We start from the raw sequence: 17,814 nt of genomic DNA, 5'->3' as shown, positions 1-17,814 counted from the left end.
AGGGATCAAACCTGCAACCAAGATATATGCCCTTGACTGGGAATCGAACCCACAACCCTTCAGTCGGCAGGCTGACATTCACCACTAAGACAAACCAGCCAGGGATGCCTCAGGATTTTTGCTGTTAATACTCTTTCTCCCCACATAGGCACATGGCTTGCTTTTTAACTTCTTCCATTCTTTGTCCCTAAGTCATGTTCTCATTGAGGTCTTTCTGGACAACTCTATTTTAAAATGGCATTCCTTCCATTCTTATCCCCAGGACTCTTATCTTCTTTTTTTGTTTTATTTTCTCTCTCTAGCATTTAATAGACTTACATGATTTGAGCTATGTTTTGAAAATGGGTGCTTTGGCAACAAGTATAGAATTGAGTAGGTATGAAGGGCACAAGGGAGTCTAGGTGAGAGGCATTGAGGTTTTGGATTAGGATAGTCATAATAAAAATGGAAATGAAAGCGTATTAATTCAACATTATTAAGCTTACTGTATGCCAGATGTGTCGCCCATACTAAAAATATATGGGTAAGATATGATCCCTACCTATAAAATGTCATTACCTAGTATAGTGAGTATAATGGGAGAATCACCTGAAGAGCTTTTTCAAAATTCATCAGCTGGATCCTCTGTTAAGGATTTGTCAGAATCTCAGTGAGGGTGAGGTGGGCATGTGTAATTTGGAAGAGTTTTCTTGCAGTGATGGAAATATTCTGTATCTGGTGTCTGTGGGACACTTAAAATGTTACTAGTGCAGCTGAGAAACTGAATTTTAAATTTCATTTAAGTTTGATTACATGTGGTTAGTGATTGTTGTATTGGACAGGGCACATCTACTCAGATATACATAAAAAATTATAACACAATGTGATATAAGTGGTAATAGAGCCATGCACTATGGAACACAGGATTTTTTCCTCATCTTACCTATTCACTGGTGCATGTTATAACTCATGCGAATAAATACTGGGATTTAGAAATGAACTGATGAATGATGAAGAGGGAGAAGTCAAAGATAAAAATGAAAAATTTTAATGGTAGAGTGTTAGAGGCTTATATGGTAGTGTGATCCACAGAGAGGAAATAAAAATTTTGTGATTCTTGACTCTTTTTCTTTACATTCCAGGTTGCAGTGTGTAACTTGGCTTCCCTGGCCCTGAATATGTATGTCACATCAGAACACACATATGACTTTAAGAAGCTGGCTGAAGTCACCAAAGTCGTTGTCCGAAATTTGAATAAGATTATTGATATTAACTACTACCCTATCCCAGAGGTATGAATAGATATCTCTGCTTATTGATAATTATTGAAATTCAAAGTGAAGGGAGTTTATCACAGTCTGCTTGCCAGGCATCTACACTAATAAAAGACAAAGATGCTAATTGACCATAACTTCGCTACGCCCACCAGCTAATCAGAGCAACTATATGCAAATTAACCCAGCTACAATGGCGGTTAATTTGCATATGCCGGCTGGGAGCGAAGACTGAAGACAATGTAGAAGGAAGCGAAGTGCTGCAGAAGGGAGCAAAGTAGAGGCGGCAGAGACAGGAACAGAGCCAAGGTGGCGGAGGCAGGAGTGAAGCAAGCTGGGCGGCAGAGGCGGGAGGGAAGCAAGCTGGGCGGCGGAGGCTGGAGCAAAGCCCACCTCAGCGGGTTTCGCTCCCTTCTCTGCTTCGCGCCAGCCGCAGAAAGCCCTATTCTTGCAGGAATCTTCCTGCAACGGGCCTCTAGTCATTTAAATAGTTATCATTGGAATGGTGTGAGAAAACAGATAAAAAGAGTGTATGTCATTTGGTACAGAATGTTGCTTTTTTCTGATCAGTAATGTCTCTTTCTTCTCTAAACCTATTGGCACAAAGGCATACTTATCAAATAAACGTCATCGCCCTATTGGAATTGGGGTACAAGGTCTGGCAGATGCTTTTATTCTGATGAGGTATCCTTTTGAGAGTCCAGAGGCCCAGTTATTGAATAAGCAAATCTTTGAAACCATTTATTATGGAGCCTTGGAAGCCAGCTGTGATCTGGCCAAGGAGCATGGCCCATATGAAACCTACGAGGGCTCTCCAGTCAGCAAAGGAGTAAGTATATAGATAAAATTTTCTTTTTTCTCATTCTGCGGGCCACCCTGCCTGTGCACTGCTGGGCACGGTCTGTGTGTTTGCCCCACCCTCTATCGGGTGTCCCCTCCATCTGCTATACTCTCCACCCACGGTCCGTCTGCGCAAGTCTTACCCTCTGAGGCGTCTCTGACCGTGAGGAAGCAGGCCAAATTGCAAGCCTCTGGGACATCATGGGTGCTACTATAGCCCACATGGCTTGCAAGTGTGGTGCATATGTGCATGGCCAGAAAACGCCTGTCAGGTTGGATAAAAATTTTTGCCTATGAGTTCCTATAGTAGGCTAAATGGTAGCCCTCAAAAAGATAAGCTTATAGCATAACTAGAGGCCCGGTGCACAAAATTTGTGCATGGGTAGGGTCCCTAGGCCTAGCCAGGGATCAGGGCCAATTGGAGCCTTCCTTCCCTGGTTGCCGGCTACTGGCTGGAGCCTTCATTCTGTGCTGCCCCCTGCTGGTCAGCACATGTCATAGAGAGTGATTGAACTCCCAGTCTTCTGGTCAAACTTTGTGTATTAGCCGCTTATATATATATAGATTCCTAGAACATGTGAATGTTCTGTTATTTTGTTTAAAGGGGTCTTTGTAGATATAATTAAGGATTTTGAAATGAGGTTATCCTGGATTTTCCAGATAGGCCCTAAGTCTACTGACAGTTGTCTTTATAAGAGACACAGAAAAGAAGAGGAGGCAATATGACCATGGATACAGAAATTGGTGTGATGCAGTCACAACCCAGGAATGCTGATAGCCACTAGAAACTGAAAAAGGCAAAGAACATAATCTCTAGAGCCTCTGGAAGGGGTTCGGTCCTCCCAAAAACATGTTGATTTGGGTTTCTGGCCTCCAGAACTATGAGAAAATATTTCTCATTTTATGCCACCAAATTGTGGTAATTTATAAAACCAGCCATCAGAGACTAATATGGTACTTTTGTCCTCTGGAGTAAAACAGGTGTTCTGTTTTAGAACTAGTCATTGCTTAAATGACTTAAGAAGAATGCTATCTATATTCATTTTCAAATGCTAACCTTATTGAATTAAAACAATATACATTCAAGACAGACTGTGCCCGGATCAAAATGACAGAGTATGTAAGCTCTGTGCTCACCTCCTGCCATAATCACATCAAAATTACAGCTAAATTATAGAACAACCATCACTGAGAACACTTAAAGACTAGCTGAACAGAATTCCTATAGCTAAGGATAAAAAGAAGAAGACATGTTGAGACTGATGGGAAGGGTTTAGATGTGGACCAGGAAGGTCTTACAACCGTCAGCACACCTTGTAGCTCTTGCTAAGCGGCCCTATCCCAACACAAGTGACATCCAGTCTCAACTTGCATTGTCACTTTTATCAGGTGCTACATAGTGGCAGCCAGTTGTGGCCTGTAACATAACTTCAACTAATTGGTCACAAGCCTAGCACAAGTGACAGGTGGCCTCAGTTCACACTGTACCCACCAAAGGGTTCCAAGAGTGACACAAGTAGCATTCAGTATCGGTTTGCAGTGTAGCCTCTTCCAAGTGCCTCCTAACCCAGCGAAAGCGACAACCAATTGCAGATCACTTGCAGCTTTTAACAAGAGGTCCCAAGCCTGGCAAAAGCTGACCTTGGCCTGCACCAGAGCCCCTCCCAAGAGGCTCCAGGACCAACAAACCTGATGGCTGACTTCAGACCACATTAGAGCACCACCCAACCAGCTCCACAAATGAGACACCCAAAGGACAGACTCAGCTGGCACCAGAGACCTGCTAAAGCAACTTCTGCTCTATGGGGTCAGCCCCAAACAACAGCTTGTCTACTGTAGTCCCGGCCAGCCCACATAGCCAGTTAGCATGAGGATCAGCCCCACCCACTGACATGCCAACAGCAGTTGAAGCTCAACTACAAGAGGAGGCCATACATGACCCACCTGGCTCAGGTGACCAGGGAGACTGTGTCAGTGAGCTCCACAGAACACCTACGTAAAGCCACTCTGTCGATACCGGGAGACATAGCAACTCTACCTAATACATAGAAATAAGCAAAGGGAGTCAGGCAAAATGACACAAGGACCATGCTCCAAGTATGGGACAAAACTCCAAAAAAAAAGAACTAAAAAAGGAAACAAGGAATGTACCAGGTACAGAGTTTAAAACACTAGTTATAAGGATGCCCAATGAACTTAAGAATAGATGAACTCAGTGAAAACAAAAAGAACCAGTCAGAAAGGAAAAATGCAATGATTAAAATGATGAATTTATTAAAGGGAATCAGCAGATTATATGAAACAGGATTGAATCATCAGTCTGGAAGGCTAGGTAGTGGAAACAATCCAACAGGACAGCAAAAAGAAAATAATTTTAAAATAAGGATAGTTTAAGGTACCTCTGGGAGAACATCAAGTGTTCCAAGATTCATATCGTAGGGGTACCAGAAGAGAGAGTAAAGGAATTGTAAACCTAATTGAAGAAATAATGACTGAAAACTTCCCTAACCTGGGGGAAGAAATAGACAGACAAGTCCAAGAAGCTTAGAGTCCCAAAGAAGATGAACCCAGAGGTCCACACCAAGACACAGCATAATTAAAATGGCAAAGGTTAAATACAAAGAAAGAATCTTAAAAGCGATAAAAGAAAAGCAGTTAGTTGCCTACAAGGGAGCCCCCATAATACTATCAGTTGATTTCTCAGCAGAAACATTGCAAGCCAGAGGAAATATTCAAAGTGATGAAGAGCAAGGACCTACAACCAAGATTACCCAGCAAAGCTATCATTTAGAATTAAAGAAAAGATCAACTGTTTCCCAAGCAAGAAAAAGCTAAAGAAGCTCATCACTACCAAACTAGAATTACAAGGAATGCTGAAGGGTCTGCTTAAATAAAAATAAAACAAAACAGTACACAGGTTCCTCAGAATAAAAATAGAACTATCATATGACCCAGTAATTTCACTTCTAGATATTTACCTGAAGAAATCCAAAACACTAATTCAGAGAGGTATATGTACCCCTATATTCATTGCAGTATTATTTACAATAGTCAAAATATGGAAACAATCTCAGTGCTCACCAATAGATGAGTAGATAAAGAAGATGTGGCATATATACAATGAAATATTACTCCGCCATGAATAAGAAAATCTTATATTTGTGACAACATAGATGGACCTAGAGGATATTATGCTAAGTGAAAAAAATGAGAAAGAGATATAATTTTGCTTATATGTAGAATCCAAAAAACAAAATAAATGAACAAATGAAACAGAAGCAAACATATTGAAAGACCATATTGATGGTTGCCAGAGGGAGGGGAGTTGGAATGGTTGAAAAAGGTATCAAGAAATACAAATTGCCAGTAATAATCATGAGTATGTAAAGTACAGCTCAGGGAATATAGTTAATAATATGTAATAACTATGTATGGTGTCTGAAGGGTACTAGACTTACTGGGGTGATCACCTCGTAAGGTATGTAAATGTCTAATCATTGTACATCTGAAACTAATGTAATATTGTATGTTAACTGTAATTGAAAAATAATTATTTTTTAAAAAGAGGGGATTTCTGACCCATGCCACAATATGGGTGAACCTTGAACACATTATGCTCAGGGAAAGAAGCCAGACAGTATATAATTTCACTTGCATGAGGTACCTGAAATAGTCAAATTTGTGAAAAACAGTAAGTAAAATGATGGTTCCCAGGAGCTGGGGGTGGGAATGGGAGTTATTTAATGGATATAGAATTTCTGATTTGCAGGATGAAAAGATTTCTGTAGATGGGTGATAGTGATAGTGCACAACAATGTGTATGTATTTAATATTGCTGTACTGTGTACTAAAAAAATGGTTAAGATGTTAAATTTTATATTATGTGTATTGTACAACAGTAAAATTTTTGTTGTTGGTTTGGTTGTTAATCCTCACCCAAGGACATTTATTCCATTGATTTTTAGAGAGAGTGGAAGGGAGGGAGGGAGGGAAAAAGAGAGAAACATTGCTGAGAAAGAGATACATCAATCGGTTGCTTCTCACACATATGCACTGACTGGGGCTGGGGATCGAACCTGCAACCCAGGTATGTGCCCTTGACTGGGAATCGGACCTGTAGCCCTTTGGTGCATGAGCTGACACTCTAACCACTTAGCAACACTGGCCAGGGCAACAATAAAAAAATTCTTTTATGCAGTTAATTTCAATTTTTAAAAACTGTTCCAAAAAATTAAAGAAGGGAGCCTCCCAAATTGATTCCTTGAGGGCAGCATTACCCTACTACCAAAACTAGATAAAGACATTACAAAGAAAGATAATTATAGGCAAATATTCTTGATGAACATAGACACAAAAATATCTTCAACAAAATATTAGCAAACTCTAGCAAACTGTATTCAGCAATACATTTAAAAAGTCATACACCATAATCAAGTGGGTTTTATTCCCAGGATGCAGGGTTGGTTCAACATCTGTAAATCAATTTATGTGATATACTTCATAAACAAAATGAAGGATAAAAATCATGATTATATTGCTATATGCAAAAAAGCATTTGACTGGATGCAGGATCCATTTATGATAGGAAAAACTCAACAATGTGAGGATAGTGGGGACATACCTCAATATAATAAAAGGCATTTATGACAAATCCTTAGGTAACATACTCAAGTCTAGAAAGCTGAAAGCTTTTTGCTTAAGATCAGGAACAAAAACAAGAATGTATACTTTCACCACCTTTATTTAGCATAGTATTAAAAGTCTTAACTACAGTAATCAGACAAGAAAAAGAAATTTAAGGGCCCTGGTTGGTGTGGCTCAGTTGGTCAATCCTCAACCAGGGACATTTTTTCCATCATCCCATGCACCAAAAGGTCTCAGGTTTGATTCTTGGTCAGGGCACAAGCCTGGGTTGTAGGCTTGATCCCCAGTAGGGGTTGTGCAGGAAGCAGCCAATTGATGTTTTTCTCCCTCCTCCTTCCTCTCTAAAATCAATAGAAACTTTTTTCTTTTTTTAAAAAAATATATTTTATTGATTTTTTACAGAGAGGAAGGGAGAGAGAGAGAGAGTTAGAAACATCGATGAGAGAGAAACATCGATCAGCTGCCTCCTGCACATCTCCTACTGGGGATATGCCCGCAACCCAGGTACATGCCCTTGACCGGAATCGAACCTGGGACCTTTCAGTCCGCAGGCCGATGTTCTATCCACTGAGCCAAACCGGTTTCGGCACTTTTTTCTTTTTTTAAGAAAAAACTAAAAAGCATACAAATTGAAGTAAAACTTGTTTACAGATGACATACTACGTACAGAAAACCCTAAGGATTCCACCAAAAATCTGCAGGATAAACAGACAGTGACAAGGGCTGTGAAGAGATGACACTGGGCAGTGGATTGCAGCGGCCTGGATTTGTGCCAGGGCCTCACTGATCGGCAGAAACCAGTCGTGCAGTCCCAGCTGGTGGGGATGGAAGCACAGAGTACTTGAGGTGCCTGAGAGATCGTCCGGTGGTGCTGACTGGGGCCTGCTACTGAGTGAGGCCAGAAGGACATCGATGGCATTTAGGAAGAGGGCACTAGGCCCACAGCCTGTGACAGAAGGCGGAGGAGCGACTGGAAAGCGTTTCCACCAGGGAAGCTCGGGTGCTGTAATAGAAATCAGGTTTATGTTCTCATTAAACTTGAGCAACCAGATCATATCTGCATCTAACTTCGCGTCAGCCAGCGATCAAGCTCTAGGCCTGAATGAAACCAAAAAATAAAAAGTGCATTTTTTAAAAAGTCATTTTATTGTTTGTTGTCCCTACAGCAACTCTCCTCTGATTTAAAATCATGTGATTTCCGTGAAATGTGATCCTTGTTTCTGATTCATATACTGATCAACTAATGATAGTAAAAATGGCTTTGAAATGACAACATTTAGCACAAAGTTAAAAAAAAAAAAGATTCCTCCAAAATACCATTAGAACTAATAAATTTATAAAGTAGCAGGATCTATAATTAATATTCAGGAATCAGCATTTTTATACACCACTTGCGAAATACCAGAAAGGGAAATTAAGAAAACAACTCCATTTACAGTTTCATCAAAAAGAATCAAATGCCTAGAAATAAATTTTACCAACGAGGTAAAAGACCTGTATTTGGAAAACTAAGACATGGAAGAAGATTCAAAAAAAATTTTTGGAAGGCTACACTATGCTCATGGATAGGAAGAATTAACACCTTAAAATTTCCATACTATCCAAAGCAATCTACAGATTCAATGCAATCCCTATGAAAATACCAATGACATTTTTTTCACAGAATTAGAACAAATAATCCCAAAGTTTATGTGGAGCCACAAAGATTCTGAATAACCAAAACCATCTTGAGAAAGAACAGCAGTTGGAGGTATCATGCTCCTGGTAGCAAACTACACTACAAGGCTGTCATAATCAAAACAGCATGGTACTCACAAAAACAGACACATAGATCAATGGATCCAAATAGAGAGCCCTGAAACAAACCCATTCCTGTGTGGTCAATGTATCTATGACAAAGGAGGATAGAATATACAAATGTGGTAAAGACAGCCTCTTTAATAAATGATGTTGGGGAAAACTGGAGAGATCATTTAAAAAAGTGGAACTAGACTACTTTTTTTCCACCATATACAAAATGGATTAAATACTTAAATGTAAGACAAGCCATAAAACTGGACGAAAGCAGGCAGTAAAGTCTTTGACATTGCTTTTAGATATATATATATGCCATATCTCTCCAGGCAAGAAAAACAAAAAATAAACACATGGGACTACATCAAACTAAAAGGCTAAAAGGTTTTTGCACAACAAAGGAAGCCATCAGTGTAATGAAAAGACAACTTACTGAATGGAAGATATTTGCCAATGATACATCTGATAAGGGGTTAATAACCAAATACATAGGGGACTCATAAAATGTAATACCAAAAAAGCGAACTGACTGAAAAAGGTGCAGGACCTGAACAGACATTTCTCCAAAAAAGATATATGAAATACACATATGAAAAGATGCTCAACATCACCAATCAGGGAAATTCAAATTAAAACCTCAGTGAGATTACCTCACCTGTCAGAATAGCTATCATCAGTAAATCAATAACCAGCAAGTTCGTTGAGAATGTGAAGAAAAGGGAATCCTTGTGCACACTTGCTGAGATTGTAAATTGGTGCAGCCACTGTGGAAAACAGTATGCAGGTTCCTCAAAAAATTAAAAATAGAATTGCCATATGACCCAGTAATTCCACTTTAGGATATTTATATGAAGAAATTTGAAACACTAATTTTGAAGAGATATGCATTCCTATGTTCATTACAGCATTATTTACAATAGTCAAGATATGGAAACAACCTCAGAGTCTTAGGAAAACAGGAATGGGTAAAGATGATGTACATATATAAATGGCTTCTGACTCAGCTATGAATAAGAATAAATTCTTTTTTTTTTTTAATTTTTTTTTTATTAGTTAAGGTATTACAAATGTGTCCTCATCCCCCCCACTAACCCCCAACCTCCCCCCCACACACAAACTCATGCTCCCATCCCCCCGTTGTCCATGTCCATTGGTTTGGCTTATATACATGTATACAAGTCCTTCTGTTGATCTCTTCCCCTTACCCCCGCCCTCCCCTACTTTCCTTCTGGGGATTGATAGCCTGATCACTGTTTCTCAGTCTTTGGGTCTGTCCCTTTTCATCAGTCTATGTTGTTCTCTATAATCCACAAATGAGTGAGATCATGTGGTATTTATCTTTCTCTGACTGGCTTATTTCACTTAGCATAATGCTCTCCAGTTCCATCCATGCTGTTGCAAAAGGCAAGAGTTCCTTTTTTTTTTTTTACCGCAGCATAGTATTCCATTGTGTATATGTACCACAGTTTTCTAATCCACTCAAAGAATAAATTCTTACCATTTGTGAAAACATGGATGGACCTAGAGTTATAATCTATGTAATAAAAGCCTAAGTGACCGTTATGGCAGAATGACTAGAACGACCATCATATTTCAAATTATAGAGTGATTTATCATCAGTCGACTTGTTTATTCCTTAGATCCTTCAGTATGATATGTGGAATGTTACTCCCACAGACCTATGGGACTGGAAACTTCTCAAGGAGAAGATTGCAAAGTAAGTAAAACATGTAAAGTAGCTTTGAAATAAGAGTTCAGGTTTTCATCCTGGCTCTTCAGAAATTAGCTGTTATTTTAACTTCTGAAACTCATTTTTTCTTTATATGGAGCTAAAATGACCCATCTGCAGAACTATATATTTTTTTAATTAAATCTTTATTGTTCAGATTATTACAGTTGTTCTTCTTCCCCCCCCCCCCCATAGCTCTCCTCCATCCAGTTTCCACCCCACCCTCTGCCCTTACCCCTCCCACTGTCCTCATCCATAGGTGTACGATTTTTGTCCAGTCTCTTCCTGCACCCCCACACCCCTTTCCCCCCAAGAATTGTCAGTCCACTCCCTTTCTATGCCCCTGGTTCTATTATATTCACCAGTTTACTCTGTTCATCAGACTTTTTTATTCACTTGATTTTTAGATTCACTTGTTGATAGATATGTATTTGCTGTTCATAATTTGTATCTTTACCTTTTTCTTCCTCTTCTTAAAGAATACCTTTCAGCATTTCATATAATACTGGTTTGGTGGTGATGAACTCCTTTAGCTTTTTCTTATCTGTGAAGCTCTTTATCTGACCTTCAATTCTGAATGATAGCTTTGCTGGATAAAGTAATCTTGGTTGTAGGTTCTTGCTATTCATCACTTTGAATATTTCTTGCCACTCCCTTCTGGCCTGCAAAGTTTCTATTGAGAAATCAGCTGACAGTCGTATGGGTATTCCCTTGTAGGTAACTGACTGTTTTTCTCTTGCTGCTTTTAAGATTCTCTCTTTGTCTTTTGCTCTTGGCATTTTAATTATGATGTGTCTTGGTGTGGTCCTCTTTGGATTCCTTTTGTTTGGGGTTCTCTGCGCTTCCTGGACTTGTAAGTCTATTTCTTTCACCAGGTAGGGGAAGTTTTCTGTCATTATTTCTTCAAATAGGTTTTCAATATCTTGCTCTCTCTTCTCTTCTGGCACCCCTATAATTCGGATGTTGGTGCGCTTGACGTTGTCCCAGAGGCTCCTTACACTATCTTCATATTTTTGGATTCTTTTTTCTTTTTGCTTTTCTGGTTGGGTATTTTTTGCTTCTTTGAATTTCAAATCTTTGACTTGATTCTTGGGATCCTCTTGTCTGCTGTTGGATCTCTGTATATTATTCTTTATTTCAGTCAGTGTATGCTTAATTTCTAGTTGGTCTTTTTTCATATCCTCCAGGGTCTCACTAAATTTATTGGCGGTTTCTAGAAAATTCTTAAAAAACCTTATAACCGTGATTTTGAACTCTATATCCAGTAGTTTGCTTTCCTCCATTTCTGTCATTTGTGACCTGTTTCTTTGTCTCCACATTTTTTATGCTTCCCTGTGTTGGTAGAGTGGCTTTGTGTGCTAGATGTCCTATAGGGCCCACTGGCTCAGCCTCCCCAATTACTTGAGGTGGACACTCTTGGTGCACCCCTTTGTGGGCTTTGTGCACAGTCTTGTTGTAGTTAAGCCTTGACTGTTGTAGGGATCACTGGGAGGAATTGACCTCCAGGCCAATTGGCTGTGAGAATCAGCTGTGTCTACAGTGGGAGAACTTTTGTGCTGAAGATACCCTTCTGGGGCAAGACTTTCTTCAGTGGGGCTTTGGTGCTCACTGAGTCTGCCCCTGGGTGTGTCCCTTATGGATCTGAGGAGTTGTAATCTGGATGGTCCCACTCTGACCACTGGGTACACTGTCTCTTGGATCTAAGGAGGTGCTAATTTAGTCTCTGCCTGAGGCTACCCAGCAGGAGCTATGGAGAGATCTGCAGATTCCTCTTCTTTGTTTGGGGTTTGGAGGTGCCCAGATGAGGCCCAGCTGTGAAGCAATGCAAGCTACTGTGGGGCCTTGGGCCTTCTCTTGGAAGTTCTGGGTCTGTCTGGCCCAGCTGCAGTTTGTTAGGTAATTTTCAGATTGCAAAAGGCCAGGGCATTCATATGCAAAAGCCTCTGCTGCAGCTTGGGTGGGGCAGGGTCTCAGGGAATCAACAGGGCAGAGCAAGCAGCTATGGCTGATCCTCAGTCCTGCCCTAAGAGGCCCCTCGTCTCAGTATCCCGGTAATTGCTGCAAGCACCTCTGAGAGAAAGCCGCCCTCAAGTTCCAAGTTCTGCCCCCTGCCAGACAATCCAGTTTTTCCCCGTATGAGTCTGGGTCCCCAGAGACTTCCTGGAACTGGAGTTCAGAGCAGTCGGGGGCTTGTGACTCCCTCCCGATTCAAAAAGGCAGCCACGTCCTCAGTTGCCAGCCCTTGCCGCATGCGCCTCCATACCTCTGCACTTTACTTCTGCACCTCCTCTCAGTGTTCTTTTCTCTTTCCTTCCAGTTGTAGAATTTCCACTCAGCCAGCCTTCCTGTAGTTCTGGATGATGTCCGTTTTGTCTTTTAGTTGTATTTTTGAAGTTGTGGGAGGCAGCAATTTTCCGGTGTTTACCTATGCCGCCATCTTGGTTTCTCCTGCAGAACTATCTTTTAAATACTTTATAATATAATACATGTGTAGTAACCTGTAGATTGCTTGGCACTTGGAAGCATTTCAATACATGATAGATATTATCAGTAGATCTTGTTTTAGAGGCCTAACTACCTAGATTAGGTTATTCTTTTTCTCATTAAATCTTTATATTTCTAAGTGCTTGCTTTTAAAATATATTTCATTTTTATTCATTGCTTAATTACATTGGGCTCAGAAATGACTTCTGTTGAATTGATTGTCAAAGGAATAAGGGATCTTTTGTAGGTCTTTCAAACTAATAAAGATAGAACGTTTTGCTGAACGAATAATGAAACAAGTTTTCATTTCCTTTCATGATGAGTGTCATCTCTGGGTCAATACATGTGCAGAGTTTTAATTTGAAGAAAGAAACAGTAGCTTTAAAATGCTTTTTAAAAAAATATCCATTTGCAACAAAAGGGGACATCTGCAATACTTTAAACAATAAACAAATTTTTTTTAAAAAGGGAATAAAAAAATATCCATTTGCTTTTTAAAAAATTTTGTTAAATACATGTTTACAAATTTAGAAAAACCTACATTTGGAAAGAGAATAAAATGAATATTACTCCAATACTACCTACCTGTCCCAAAAAACCTTTTTGCATTTTTTTGTCTGTCATCCTTCAGATTTGACTTACTTCTGAGCATGTGTACATGTGTACTAGGTGTACCGGTTAATAATGTGGGCTTTGTAATCAAAGAAAACACGGTAATTAAAAAACAAAACAAAACATCAGAAGTGCTTTATTCAAAGTAATGTTCATCACTAGCTACACATTTCCCCATCTTTCAGGTAATTTGTGGATACCGTCCCAATAGAACTTTTCTTGTTTTGAGATAAACCATTCAGAAACCTAATTTTCCACTCCTTTATATGTTTTGAAATGCTGCTTAGAAAGTGCATGTGCCACCGATCGGAACAAGTGGTAATCTGAAGGAGCAAGGCCTGGTGAATACAGTGGCTGGTTTAATACTTCCCAGACAAGATCTTTTAACGTGTCTTTAACTGGTTTTGAAGTGTGTGATGGTGTGTCATCATGAAGCAAAATTACTTTGCCATGTCTGCTGGAACATTCTGGTCGTTTCATGATCAAAGCATGGTTCAAATTGATTATTTGTTGTCGGTAGTGATCAGTATTAACGGTTTCACCTGGTTTTAGAAGCTCCTAATACACCACAACTTCCTGATCTCACCAAACGCAGGGCATTGTCTTCTTTCCGAAGTGATTGGCCTTGCAGTTAATGTTGATGTTTGGCCTGGATCAACCCATGATTTTGTGCATTTGGGATTCTCAGAATAAATCCACTTTTCATCGCCAGTCACAATTCAATGCAAAAAAGACTTTCTTTCATGCCATTGAAGCAACATTTTACTGATGACTTTTCGGTTTTCCATTTGTCTTTTGTTTAGTTGATGTGGCACCCATTTTCCTCCCTTTAAAATCTTTCCCATTACTTGTAAGTGATCGGAAATTGTTTGCTGAGCAATGTTTAATCTTTCTGCAAGTTGTTTTTGAGTTTGACACACATCTTCATCCAGTAATTGCATCTTCAATCCAATTGTTGGTCTTCAAACTTTTTTGGGTGACCTGGACGTTCTTTGTCTTTCACATCGAAATCATCACTTTTAAAGTTTGGTTTGTTTTTTTTTAAATATATATTTTATTGATTTTTTACAGAGAGGAAAGGATAGGAACAGAGAGTTAGAAACATCGATGAAAGAGAAACATCGATCTGCTGCTTTCTGCACACCCCCCACTGGGGATGTGCCCGCAACCAAGGTACATGCCCCTGACCAGAATCGAACCCGGGACCCTTCAGTGCTGGGGTCCTGCCCCAGCAGGTCCAGGGGTCCCCAAAGGTGTGGACGGAGTCAGCAAAGAAGGAATGACACGGAGACAGCGTTCAGTTGATCAGCAGCCTAGCCAGGATCTCTAGCCAGGATCTCCAGCCAAGTTCTGGTCTGGATCTCCAGAGAGGTTCTACTTAGGATCTCCAGCCAGGTTCTGTGTCCATGTTCTCTTGCTAGGTTCTCCAGATTCTCCAGCCAGGTTCTGTAGCCATGTTCCCTCGCTAGGTTCTCCAGCCAGGTTCTGTCCAGGTTCTCCAGCCAGGTTCAGTCACCAGGTTCTAGTCAGGTTCTCTTGCCAATTTCTGTAGTCAGGTTCAGTCCAGGATCTTTTGCCATGTTCTCTCACTAGGTTCTCTCTCTAGGTTCTGAGGCCAGTTTCTGTCCAGGATCTTTTGCTATGTTCTCTCCAGCGAAGTTCTTCTGTCTCTAGAGAACGTTCTGTGTAGGTTCTGTGCCTAGGTTCTGTCTTCCTTGGTTCTGTCTTCTTAGTTCTGTCTGCTGTTGTCTTGTTACAACTGTATTTATACCAGTTGATTCCAATCCTATCAATCTCTATTACAAAGGTTAGGGCGTTTCTTATCTCCATTCCAGGGAGTAAAAATTATGTAGCTTAAGCATGATTGTTCATAGTTAAAGTGATTAATTACCCGCCTGGCACTTAGTTAAGAGGTTTTATTCCCTCCCTAACTTCAGGGGAAAATCCCTACCTGGGGAAACAACCTTTCTTAGAGACCTTGGTTAAAACACATAGTGCCAAGAAGGTGAGCAAACATATTAAGAACAGTATGCCATATATGCCAGGTCCCTTGAAACAGCAAGCATGGACCGGCTCTCGGCACTTCAGTCCGCAGGCTGACGCTCTATCCACTGAGCCAAACCGGCTAGAGCGAAATCATCACTTTTTAAAGTGTTTAAACCAGCATTCACAAGTATCTTGAGATGGAGAATGTTCACCATACACTTCCCGAAGTATTCAGCAGCACTTTTCTTCAAAATAAAGTAATGAACTATAACTTACTGCAAATGCTCTTTTTTTGGCACAAAGCTCAACATTCTTACGTGTAAAAATATCTATGATGTTAACACCTTCAGCAAATTTGACATATGAAGTTTTGAAGCTTGTTGTCAATACAACAAAATAGCATACATATCCAATTGCATATATATCAACATATGTGTAACTCCATCTGTTGAAAAAAATCTGCCTTATTAACCAGTACACATAGTATATTTATATGCAAATATAACTTTGACAAAAATGGACATGTATGCTAGGTAGCAAGATGTCAAGTGCTATGGTTCCTGAGTTTCACAGTGCAAGTGGCGTAAGTCATAGCATAATAAAGATTTCCAGCAGTAGAAATTATTGTGCTAATTCTGTTTAGGAGTCAAGCATTTAGGAGAGGGGTGAGCTGTTCCACCCATATTGTGGAGTTGCATTCCTTTAGGGGTTAAAATAAAAAATCCATATGTGAATCTAATGCATGCATTATGTTACTCATAGTAGGTGCATTTACTACAATGACTTAAAGTAGCTATCTTCTTGCCAGAACCGGTTTGGCTCAGTGGATAAAGCTTCGGCCTGCGGACTCAAGGGTCCCGGGTTCGATTCCGGTCAAGGGCATGTACCTTGGTTGCGGGCACATCCCCAGTGGGGGGCATGCAGGAGGCAGCTGATCGATGTTTCTCTCTCATCGATGTTTCTGGCTCTCTATCCCTCTCTCTTCCTCTCTGTAAGAAATCAATAAAATATATTTTTTAAAAAAATAAAAAAAAAATAAAGTAGCTATCTTCTTGCAGATTGTAACTTTAGAACTAGCACCTAATAATCTCCTTTTCTTTAGGTATGGTATAAGAAACAGTTTACTTATTGCCCCAATGCCTACTGCTTCCACTGCTCAGATTCTGGGAAATAATGAGTCCATTGAACCTTATACCAGCAACATCTACACTCGTAGAGTCTTGTCAGGAGAATTTCAGGTGAGAAGATCACAACTAGACGTACAAGAAAATCTTTCAAAAGCCCGATATTGGGAGTAAATGCTAATTCATATTTAGTATGCCTATTTTTCTTAGTATGGCGGCAAAGTTTTGATAAAATGGGTCATCTTCGTCCCTAATATTGTTCTAAGTTATTTCAGCACATAATAGACATTTAATAAATATCTGCCAAAAGAATGAATGATTGAGGGTTGTAAGTATGAAAGTAACTTGTTGATATTAGAGTTCACGTGATATTTAACCATTCTGTAATCATAGTGATTTATACTACAAGATCAGATATTTAAATTGGTGATACTTAAAATATATGTAAAAGCGTTATTTAAGACAGTGGTTTTTAGCCTTGGTTATAAATGAGAGTTTTTGGTGGGTGGGACCAATTTTTTTTATTTTTAAGGTTCCCAGGTAGTTCTGATGTGTAGCTAGGGTTGAGTACCACTAATTTAACAGATTTTTATTTGAATTTGCTGATATCATGACATAAATTTCTGTAAGGTTTGGGGTGAATACATAGGATTTCTATTTTTTTTCTTAAATACTTATTGTTTCCTTATATAGGCAAAAAAGACTCAATCCACAAAAATTTACCCAGCTTAGGCAACATTAGTTCTTTTCACTGTTGCAAATACCATACATTATGTTTCTTGAATAAAAATGAAATCAAGACTTTAAAGGAATATAATTGTCATGTAATGGAATGGGCCCTTCAGTTTTATGAAAAATAGAAGTTACCAAGTTAATGTTAAATAATTCTTTAATGATTTTATTTACTTCAAGCTTTAGACCGTGATCCTCTTTAGGCCCTGCCATTGTTATTTATCCCTTTATATCTTTTGTTCTTTTCCATTCAGATTGTAAACCCTCATTTACTGAAAGATCTTACTGAGCGGGGCTTATGGAATGAAGAGATGAAAAATCAGATTATTGCATGCAATGGCTCTATCCAGGTACAGAATGGGGGGGAAAGGTGAATTAAGTTGGGCATTGGAACCTTCTCACTTCTCCCAGGCAGTGGAGAGAAAAAATGTCTACCAGTTTGGTCATAGGCCTGTGGTCATATAGACTTACGTAGCTCTGTTCACCTCTGTATTGTTGCGCTAGGATTTTATACATCTTCACAGAGCTAGTCCTGGCCTTACCTTTTGTTTGTGCAATAATATAAAGCACAAAGAAGTGGTTCCCAACTTCTCTGCACATTAGAATCAATTGGGGA

The 17,814-nt window shown here is 39.6% G+C and overlaps 1 protein-coding gene across 1 annotated transcript in view; it reads left to right on the top strand.

Moving 5' to 3' along the window:
- Window positions 1-17,814, top strand: part of RRM1 (ribonucleotide reductase catalytic subunit M1) — a 57,815-nt gene that overhangs the window by 36,486 nt on the left and 3,515 nt on the right. Inside the window, exons 13-17 of the mRNA XM_081099704.1 lie at window positions 1,122-1,271; window positions 1,861-2,082; window positions 10,172-10,248; window positions 16,445-16,580; window positions 17,453-17,548. Of these exons, the coding sequence (XP_080955830.1) occupies window positions 1,122-1,271; window positions 1,861-2,082; window positions 10,172-10,248; window positions 16,445-16,580; window positions 17,453-17,548 (681 nt within the window). The remainder of the gene's footprint in view (window positions 1-1,121; window positions 1,272-1,860; window positions 2,083-10,171; window positions 10,249-16,444; window positions 16,581-17,452; window positions 17,549-17,814) is intronic.

Source organism: Myotis nattereri (assembly GCF_964212035.1).
Source record: "Myotis nattereri genome assembly, chromosome: 9".
Taxonomy (NCBI): Eukaryota; Metazoa; Chordata; class Mammalia; order Chiroptera; family Vespertilionidae; genus Myotis; species Myotis nattereri.
This window is presented reverse-complemented; position numbering and strand designations above follow the sequence as displayed.